Source organism: Tachypleus tridentatus, chromosome 2 (assembly GCF_004210375.1).
Source record: "Tachypleus tridentatus isolate NWPU-2018 chromosome 2, ASM421037v1, whole genome shotgun sequence".
Classification (NCBI taxonomy): Eukaryota; Metazoa; Arthropoda; class Merostomata; order Xiphosura; family Limulidae; genus Tachypleus; species Tachypleus tridentatus.
In genome coordinates, this window is record NC_134826.1 from 46,616,733 (window position 1) to 46,627,890 (window position 11,158).

The window sequence follows — 11,158 nt, forward strand, 5'->3', positions numbered from 1 at the left end:
GTGATGGCATGTTGAGATAGACCTTGCTTTTGCAGCTCGACAATTTTGCCATGTTCAAACTTTGTCAACAGCTATACACTATAATCTCCGGTTTTAAATTCTGAACTGACAGACTAGAAGGAAGACAGATCTTTTAGCCTTTGCCATATTTTTACCCAATGTAACACAGGAGATGTCAGTGGGAGATGTTGACAACGCTAATGCTTGAAAACAAATGACTAAATTTTGCTACGAGTTTACCAATTAACTAAAAGAAAAGCTCCAATGTAAAGTTTTTAAAATGCATTATCAAGTCTATTGCAATATTTTTGATTAATTAATAAATCAATAGATTTCATCGATACTTTTTAATGCTTAGTTTACCAAGTGACTTAAACACTGTTGGTCATTTTAAATCCCTTGAAACATTTCACAGCATTTAAAGTATACCCATGGACTTTTTAAATTAACATCTAATGACTGGTGCTTATTAAAAGCAAACTAAAGACAATTTTTAGAAACTCTGTGTGCTTAAAGTTATGTGAAGTGGACTCTTATCCAAGGCAAGGAAATGATAAATCTGAAAAATAAAAAAATGATGTGCAACTAGTAGCTGTCCCATGGTGATTCTGTAATAATTCCCAAGAATGGCCTTAGCGAGAAGAGAAAAAAAAAAGCACCTTTGAATTGAAGACGAAGAAGTAATAGAAAAATTTAAACTACCGCAGACACAAAAATCTAATAGAAAACCTTACAATAATATCAATACCTTTGCTCGTTTCTCCATTTTGATGCTTCTTCTTATCTCGTTTATGTTGCAATTGTAACTTTTTCTGTTTTCCACTGAATGGGATTTTCTTTCTGCCTTGAGGCATTTATGTAAGCTTGAGCTTTAATGTCTTTGTCAACATGAAATTCTATTAAAAACAAATAGCCCACATATCTAACCATTGCATTTACATTTGCACCACAATTCTTAATTTTTTACTACATAGCAAACTACAGTTCTAATCATTTATAGATTAAAAAAAAACATACACAACCATTTGCACACAGTCATATATTAGAATAAATAATAAAGGGAAACAGAGCTGGAACTTCATGTTGTAACTTGCTAACCAAATATCAAGGTCAAATTGCTCAATTCAACAATTTTGGAACATTTAGAATAACCCAAAGTCTGTTGCATTTTTTTTCTACAACAAACTTTCAGTGAACTTGCACATGTTATTCTAAACTAAGATTAGTTTCAGAGTTTAAGTTTATTTTTTTTATGGCCTAACACTGTTTTACTGCGTTTTTCTTAAAGCTGTTTCACACTAATCCAGCAATTGAACTCACAAATGTTTTGTCAACATTTCTCATTTTCCAGCATCTAATACTTACCTCTGTGTTTGTCAGTAAAACATAGTTAAAACCACGACTGGCATGAATTCGCTTAATCAGGTATATTAACTTTACCAAACAAGAGCTAGTATACTGAATTCTCTACCTCATCAAACAATTTTGTTTGAGAAAACTATAACTAATCAATTCAAAAAAAATTTAACTACAGGATACGTGTAACACTAAATAAATACTTCTATCAACGGCACCAAATCTCCGGTGATGGTTGTTTTCTTAGCCTTGTACTTGCTTCTTCTAACGACGTAGAAAATGCTAATACTTCTAGGCCTATGACTCAAACCAATATAATACTGAATTAAATAAATTATGCAAATATCTTTTAAATTATAACATATGATACAAAATTAATTAAGTATCCTTAATGAATATTTCCTGAACATTTCTCAACACTATAACAATGAAATGGGTAACTACACATTCTTACAGACAAATGTTTTTCTATTATTAGTAACAGAAGCATTAGTGCTTGTGGGATTTTTTTTTTAGTTAATGGCCTTATATTAATATAAGGTTGTTATATTAATCATATGCTAAATTACAATTATTCAACGCTAAACTACTCTCACTTATCTAATATTTAAGTATATATTAAATCTTATGATTAATGTAAATAAATACATATCACCATGTCAACAAACATTTCTAGCTTTCAAGTTTAATTCTCCATTTTTGTCTTTTCTAAAGAAAAGAATTTCTGGATTGTCTCTCATAATAATTTGGTATAGATAATACGAAAATTACTATTAATAATATTTTATATTACGTTATTACGCAACAGGCCAAATGTTTATATAATAGCAATATCATACCGTACGAATCATAAGTGCAACTACCATCCTACACTTTTGTATAGCGTATACAGTACTGGTAACAATACTCTGTAGTATGTAGTACTACCACCAGTAGTAGATATGAAGCGCGAAGCAAAATTTAAATTTCTTCGCAAGTTTTGATGTGGCATACCACAACACTTTACAACTTTTTAACTGTTTCCCCACTTTTGTAAATGAAAGTTTCAAGACAAACTGACTAAATTTCGGGAATTACTATACTCGAATAAATCCATATTTCATGTTAATATTAAAAAAAAAACTACCTTTGCCTTTGTGTTTATAATAATATCTGTTTAACAATGATGTTAACCTCCTTGTTATAGCTTTGAGTTACTTGTCACTATTACCAAGAAAAAGCCTATATACAACTTATGAATTGAATACAGTGTTTCATGCTGGTGATAAAAAACAAAACAAAGAAAATTAAGTGTAGGATAGGTATGAGATTTTGAAAGTTTTTGCCGTTGTATTTCTGTCAAACTTACGTGTCCTTTGTTTTTGAAATTCGCACAAAGCTTCATGAGGGACTATCTGCGTTATCTGTCCCTAATTCAATAGTGTAAGACTAGAGGGAAGGCAGCTAGCTATCACCACCCATCGCCAACTCTTAGGCTACTCTTTTACCAACGAACAGTGGTATTGATATCCGTGGCTGAAAGGGCGAGCATGTTTTATGTGATGGGGATTCGAACCCGCCACCTTCGTATTACGAGTCGAGTGCCTTAACCACCGGGCCATGCCAGGCTCCTTACGTGTCCTGGTATTCATTAAATGTAAGTCCCGAACAGCGGCTCGAATAAGTCTACCCTCAGTGGTTCAGCGGTAAGTCATAAGGGCTATAACACTAAAAACTGAGTTTTGATATCCATGGAGGGCACAGCGCAGGTAGCCCAATCTGTATTTTGAGCTTAACAGCAGATAAACAAAACAAATTAATAAACTCACAAGATTGCAATGGCCTAATATAGATGCAATTTTCTCTGTTTAAGGTTTGTGTTAAGCATCTTGTATGAAAAGTATGAAGTTAGTTTTCATTTTTTAAAACAATATCAGAGCTGCAGTAGCTGCGTTTTATTTTCTATAAGAACAACACCTTGTGAGATACAATGGGTTAAACATCCAGATCCGATATGACCAAGGTTCATGCATAACCGTTCTTAATTTAAAACTGCTAACCAGAGACACCAGCCGATTACCAGCACCTAACATCAACAAAGATACCCTAAATGCATATGGCGAATAAAATTTTGGTTCGTAAACGGCTCTATATCTAAAAATGCATATCATGAACCGAGCCTTTAACCTTCTGATACAAAATCTCAAATACTCCCACTTTACTTATTTAAGGATCAGTGATTTCACCCTTCAAAGAAAAAAAAAGATTCACGGTACTACAAATGTTAAGACATTTTCTAATCCACAAACGTGAATTTAAAACACTAAAATGCTGGGCTCAAATTGATTCCATGAGGTGGATAGTTCGCAAACAGCCCATGATGTAACTTTGAGCTAAAAAAATAGAGAAAAAAATTTTATATTTGAAATAATACAGTAACTTATTATATAAATCAATAACTAATGTGAATTTTTGAGGATTGCATCATTTTTTCAAACGATTTTTTTGCTAACAACTATTATTATATTTTTATATATATTTTTAAATAATCCACCAAAGGGCAAGTTTTTTGTTTGAATTTCGCACAAAGCTACACGAGGGCTATCTGCGGTTGCCGTCCCTAATTTAGTTGTGTAAGACTAGTGGGCTACTCGTTTACCAACGAATAATGGGATTCGCTGTAACTTTATAATGCCCCTATGGCTGAAAGGACAAGCATCTTTGGTGTGACAGGGATTCAAACCTGCGACCCTCAGATTACGAGTCGAACACGTTAACCCATCTGGTCATGTCGGGCCACCAAAGGGCGAAGGAGAACATAACTATAATATACAATAACTACAAAGTTGACTACTAGATAGACCACTTCTGCTTACAAGTTTCAAATTTGGCAAGATTTTGCAGTATCTCTTTTTTGTTTTTTCATTTGATTAATATTTTCGCTATTTAAACATTGAAAAACATTACGTTAGTATTTCCATGTGCAGCTTTGCGCTTATACAGAAACAAAATTAATTGAAAAAATTTGTAAAATATTCATAACTCATGGGTTTAGTTAGAAACATATAAAGTGGTGGTATTTTTGAAAGAAAAATTAAATTAGTGCAGAAGTCATGCTGAGGTATCAGGGGGCATCTGCATCGGAAAATTGAGTCTAAGGTTGATTTTACATTTTTTTTTCACTTATTAATGCAATTTAGAAAGAGAAAACACACTCACAGCTTTCTCTGTCAACATGTGTATCGATATGTAGATCGATGGTGCAATTATTAGAAATTTTTTTAAGCTACATGGTCCTTCCAGAATTCAGTAATATTTTTAACTTTGACTAGCCTTAAGAAAGCCTCTAGTATTTAGATGTAAGAAAAAGTATTCTTAAACAAAATTTCAGATTACTAGTAACAACAACAAGAAATAGTTCTGGAAATGTAGAGTCACTTGTTAAGTAATTCATTTTATATCACCTATCCTGAAAGCTTTAAATATGAAATCTTCATCACCGCAAGGACACCAGTTGTACGTACAATATGTTTGATTCTTTGTCTTAGAACAGAACAACATCTGTTGTGACCATTGCGGGAATCGAAACCCAGATTTTAGTGTAGTAAGCCCATAAATGTGCTTCTGTCCCACGTCATGAAAATGTTAATTTGTTAAGAATTCTAAGAGATTTAAAGCAGTAAAAATTTAGTCACACATTACATTCAATGTTATTTTTCCGGTTGAAACACAAAAAATATTAAAACCCTGAGTACCACAAAAAAATAACGGTGAAGTAGGAGATGAAGAATTCTTGTTTATATATAAATTTACTTTTGTTATTTATTATTGTGTTAGAGATCGTGTTCTCGACCGAAAAAATGAAAAACAGAAGTGTATGTTGCAAATAAGTAACTAAAAAAAAATGCATACTGACTAAAAAAAAAACGAGATTCCAAAAGAGATTACCTCGAAATTCGACACATTTCATTACAGAGATATTCATCAGTTTCATAGTACAGTCGGTCGACAGAGCCAGGTGGCTAAGGCACTCGACTCGTAATCTGAGGGTCGCGGGTTCGAATCCCCGTCACACTAAACATGCTTGTCCTTTCAGCCGTGGGGTTGTTATAATGTCACGGTCAATCCCACTATTCGTTGGTAAAAGAGTAGCCCAATAATTGGCGGTGGGTGGTGATAACTAGCTAGCTGCCTTCCCTCTAGTCTTACACTACTAAACTAGGGACGGCTAGCACAGATAGCCCTCGAGTAGCTTTGTGCGACATTCAAGAAAACAAACAAACAAACAAACAAACTCCTAATGTCCAAACATAGCCATTTCTAACCCAAAATTACTGATCAGAAGGAGGGAAAACAATTATCAAGACTTGTCGCTTGAACAACTACTATTAACCAAATAGTAGGATTGCATGTTATTTTGATAACGCGAATAATTTTTAAGAATTGAATGTATCCGTTGGAATATAGCCTACTGAAACCTTGGATCTAGAGACCTGCAACCCAGCACACGAACCAGTAGTCTACACCCTACCCTTTATTGTAGTAACAACTGAATATATATATATATATGCGTTTTACTAGTTTCTTAGTTTATCGATGATAAAGAGATTTATCTGCCAAGGTGGTTTCTTGCTTAAGGATTAATCTGTTCTGGAATATGTCCACAATTTTAGCATATTCAGTCTGCGTAATGGATTTATTTTTGGACCATCTGAGTTTATCAGCTTGCTGTTAGTACACTTTCAACTAATATTATTTGTAGAATATTAAAGAAATCTTTGCAATACTCTATACTCATAACCATTTCTGATTACATCCTTATGTAACAATGATTTATCACTTTAAAGACTTCGTTCAGAGTAATATACACAACTTTTTAAGGGGGTTAACATATATTTTCCGTTGCTACAATCATGTATTAAGAATGTCCTTGTTGACCACAGTAATAACACTTTTATTGAGTGAGATGTCATTCCTATCTGTAAACCAACCTCTCGTCTCTGGCTTTGTTGAATATTTGAATATTAAATATTTTTTCTTCGTTATTCCATCTTACTGCCTTTCCCTTCATTGTGATCATCACAATGGCCAAGTGGTTATGGCGTTCGATTCGCAATCTACGTGTCCGAGTCTCTATCCCACCAAACATGCTCGCCCTTTCAGTCTTGGGGGCGTTATAATGTCACGTTCAATCCCACTATTCGTTGGTAAAAATAGTAGTCGAAGAGTTGGTGGTGGATGGTGATTACTAGCTGATTTCCCTCTAGTCTTTCATTGTTAAATTAAGAATGGATGGCACAGATAACCCTCGTGTAGCATTTGCACGAAATTTAAAACAAACAAACAAGCCTTTCCTTTAATTTGTATTACAGAGTCTGATGTCCGTATAATTAAATATTTGATTATTTCGGTCATGAAATGTGAATCTTGAACCTTCCCCTATTGTGTTCATTCACTTGTAGCTTATCATTATGTTCATTGTAATCATCACTTCCCTTGTGTTCCATAACAGAGTAGTCACGCATCGACATTACTAAACTGCATTAGGTTATTCTGTCAGTCACACTCAGCTCCTAGTGGTTCAGCGGTAGACTTGAAGGCTTAAATGATAAAAATTTGGGTTGTAGCTTTGCGCGAAATTCAAAAAATAAACAAGTGTTTCACAAAATGAAAATAGCTTTGTTTCCTTTACCGTCAGTTCATTGATTGTGAATGGTTGTTTTAATAATACAGTGTCTTTATTCCATAAATCTGACAAACATTCGCTCAGTTGTGGTTTGTGGTCTCAAAATAAACCGAATTGACATCTATGTAACTCAATATCAACTTGTTAGGTAGATTCATTCTGGCAATTTCGATCCGCCAATGGCTTCCATTTGAACTAACGGTGCTTTAAACTTAGACTGTTAACTTTTTATTATCATACCGTTTCTGTTTAAGTAAACATAGCAGTTGGAAATCGCTGTATATCAAATGAACGTCTACTGTTGTATCAAACTGGACCTTTACTCTTGTTGTATCAAAATAAGCCATGACCCTTGTTACGTAAGAGTTGGACCTGTACTATTGTTGTATTAAGATGAATTTATATCTTTGTTGCGTTAAGACGAATCTCCATTCTTATTTATCAAACTGGATCTTTGATCTTGTTATAAAAAGATGAATCTCAACCATTTTATTACGTCAAGATGAATCTCCATCTTTGTTGTACCATATTGGACTTCTACTCTTGTTGTATCAAGATGAAGTATAACCCTTGTTAAATCAAGATGAATCTCCATTCTTGTTGTATTTAGTTGGATTTCTACTCTTGTTATATCAAGATGAATTTCTACCTTTGTTGCATTAAGACAAATTTCAATTCTTGTTTATCGAATGGTATCTTTACTCTTTTTATATAGGCATAACACTTGTTACGTCAAAATAAATTTCCAACCTTGTTGCATCAAGATGAATCTCCAACCTTGTTGCATGAAGATAAGTCTTCAGACTTGTTGCGTAAACGTGGATATCTTATTTGTTTTGGCATTTGGCAGTTTCAGTTATATGTGGATGCTATAACAGAGGTTGGAATTTTCAACCTGGGCAACACCTTACGTGTTCAGAAATAAATGTTTAGGTCAGAATCCTCTAAGGTAAATGTATAACCATTCCTGATTTTGAACTTTTATGATCAGAAAAATGACGGTTAGCTAGTAACATCAGTTGCCACAAGGGACATGCCCAGCTCTTTTAAGTCAAGTAATAGGATTGACTGTTACTTTTATTACATGCCTATAACAGACAGTGTGAAATACAGTCCACATATGAAACTTAGAAACAGAGGTTAAAATTAATAGATAAAATGTTATCTCCACCATTTAGTGGTTCTACTCTTGCTCATAACTTTCTTATTATGGCACGCCAAAGAATACTGGAATTGACCGTCACGTTGGAACGTCCCCACGACTGAAAGGACAAGCACATATGGTACGACGAGGGTTCGATGAATCAAGAGAAATCTGTGGAATGTAACCTTAAACATGTTACTATAAAAAACAATGTAATATTAAATATTTATTGCGCGTAAGAAAGTTGTACTTTACACAAAGTGGAATTTTGTCAGATTTACATATTAAAAATTAGCTTTAATTAAGCTATAGAAATATTCTGATCCTTCCCAATTTACATCTGAATAGCAATAACTTTTAATATTAAAAGATTTCCTTATTTATTAATAACTTGAAGGAATAACATAATCGACAAATAAAGCACGCGTTTACAAAGTTTAAATGAATAAACCTGCAGACCAAGGGATGTACTATTATTACTACAATGCTGGTATTTTCGTTGTGCAAAGCTACACGATGGACATTTGGCATTCTGTCCACTGCAAGAAATCAAACCCAAACTTTTAACGTGGTCTGTACACTCGTTTGTTTGTTTTTGTTTATTTTCGCGCAAAGCTACACGAGCGTTATCTGCGCTAGCCGTCCCTAATTTTACAGTGTAAGATTAGAGGGAAGGCAGCTAGTCATCACCCTCCCCCACCAACTCTCGGACAACTCTTTCACCAACGAATAGTAGGAATGACCGTAACATTATAACGCCCCTATGGCTGAAGGAACAAGCATGTTTGGTGCGACGGGGATTCGAACTCGTGACCCTCAGATTACGAGTCGATTCTGTAAACATATCGTTTGTCCGACAGTGTATCATAATAATTTTTTTAGTTTTAGAGCAAAGCCCCATTAGGTTACATGCTATGTCCACCGCATGGAAATCGAAGTCTGAAGTTTAGTGTTGCAAGTCGGCAAACGTATCACTTTTTTAGCTGGAGAACCAAAAACCCAAAAACAGTGATAATTTTGAATCATCTCTAGAATTGATTCGTTTAGTAAGTTGACTTACTTTGTTTTCTATAGATATTACTTTAAGTATTACACCAATCGTTTATTCTGCAAATTTGTGCGTTACAAATTCGTTACATTAAGAATATAGTTACAGTTAATACCTATCATAAAAAAAACTGCAGGGCTATGACGCAAACTACTGAATGTTTATGTCGATAATGAAGTCTTTCTACGCAAATGATCTAGTTCAAAATCGTTACCTTTGAATATTTTAATGGTCCTCTCGTCTGAGCCGTTCATGTGAAGTCGTTAGAACAAAAATTTTCAAAGGTGGTAATCCAATCCCTACGACAACCCTTTTAAAATCATCCAGTGTAAAGATATAACGTATCTTTCTCCTCATGGTCCATCAATTATAGGATAGCAGCGTTCAAGCGTTCAGTTACCATAGAAACGAGACAAAGCCACACTGACAATTGGCGTCATCAGAAGGTAACTGTTGTCTTCCTCTGAAATGTGAAGTTAGAAGTGGAAGAGGTATCAGTAGTCGTGGAAACGCAATGGTATTCTCATTTTAGAAGTAATCTAACAGATTGAATTCCTAGGATATTAGCAAGTACTCTAGCGTAAAAGTAGAAATTAGATGCAACACCAAACCAAGAGCTTAAAAACATAAAGAAAGAAAACTAACAAAATATTACATAATTGAACTGGTATGTGCGAAGCCATTTGGCTGATTATGATGGAATTTTAGCAGTTTTACGAACAAAAATTATATAATTCTGAAATTCCAAGCGTCTACGAGACAATTATAACCGTATATTCTGAACCGTTTCGAGTACATCTGATTCTATGTTAACTTTTATCTTGGTCGAGATTTATACACGTGGCAGAAAAAGGAATAAAGAACATTATCTGTAGATGTGACTTTAACAGAACACCAATGTCTTTAAGACGCTGGAGAAATACCACGATACACGTTTAGAACGAATAGGAGAACATACAGAGAGCACTCAGCTAATTCATATAGAGGAATCTAAAATACTTCTTTTCGTTCTAACATAAACGAACTTAAAGGACAGTGATTAAAGTCACCCTGTGGTGGTAAGTGAAATTAAAATGTCTTTCTTTAATTGTTTGAGGTTTTAAAGTAATTCTAGCGATATTTTGTTAATTCCCAGCTTTACATAATTTAGAAATAGTGTTGTTGGTTTTTTTTTTTTTAATTAAGAATAATAGTAGAAAAATATTATTAGTTATCACTTTGTTTAAAATATGTAAACTGTTACAATAAATCGTCATTCCAAGTATATTGAAGGCATTCATAATGCTCACAGAAAACGGCTGTATAATTAATTATGTTTTTAATGACTACAAAAGCAACATGAATATGAAAAAAAAATCTGCGTATTTTTCAATATAGCTAAATATTGACCTTTTAAATCATAAAACTCAATAAATAGCTGATGATTCTCTTAAATTAAAAACAGAGAGGTATACTTATTACTTGAATGAATCCCTCTAGTGGCACAGAGGTATGTCTGCTGACTCACATTGCCAAAACCGGGTCTCGATACCCGTGGTGGACAGAGCATTGTGTAACTTTGAGCTTAATTTTAAGCAAACAATAATTGAATAAATAATTACCATGGTGATTCACGGATTATGCATCATCTTGCAAAATGTGACTATTTCAATCCCACTATTCGTTGGTAAAAGAGTAGTCCAAGAGTTGGCAGTGAGTGGTGATGACTAGCTTCCTTCCCTCTGACTACCGTTATCTATAACTTAGACCACTGCGAAGTATGATCAGAAGTTATACTATGTGAAGATTAAATCCACTGTCGCAAGCCTAATAAAGCGATTCATCAGTTGAGAAACGACTCCCATTCTTCACTTCTTGACGCAAGAGGGCATTGCAGAACATATTCCATCACACCTTAAACGAACAACACCTTTATGACGTATTATATACTTTTCTTTATTTTCAT

General features: G+C 34.0%; 1 protein-coding gene across 11 annotated transcripts in view; it reads right to left on the bottom strand.

The window, feature by feature from the left end:
• The window catches only part of Ns4 (Nucleostemin 4), a 33,576-nt gene that overhangs the window by 15,700 nt on the left and 6,718 nt on the right, over positions 1-11,158 (bottom strand). For 2 of the 11 annotated variants that reach the window (XM_076486396.1, XM_076486326.1), the window contains exons 1-3: positions 2,196-2,260; positions 1,560-1,653; positions 749-896 (exon numbers count right to left, since the gene is read on the bottom strand). Coding sequence is in view for 8 of the 11 variants with exons in the window: in XM_076486326.1 (XP_076342441.1) it covers positions 749-854 (106 nt within the window). In the remaining 3 variants the exon portion in view is untranslated. Of the gene's footprint in view, positions 1-748; positions 897-1,365; positions 1,515-1,559; positions 1,654-2,024; positions 2,320-9,427; positions 9,677-10,814; positions 11,102-11,158 lie in introns of those variants that run through there. The other 9 variants (XM_076486343.1, XM_076486374.1, XM_076486361.1 and 6 more) reach the window with 8 other exon arrangements.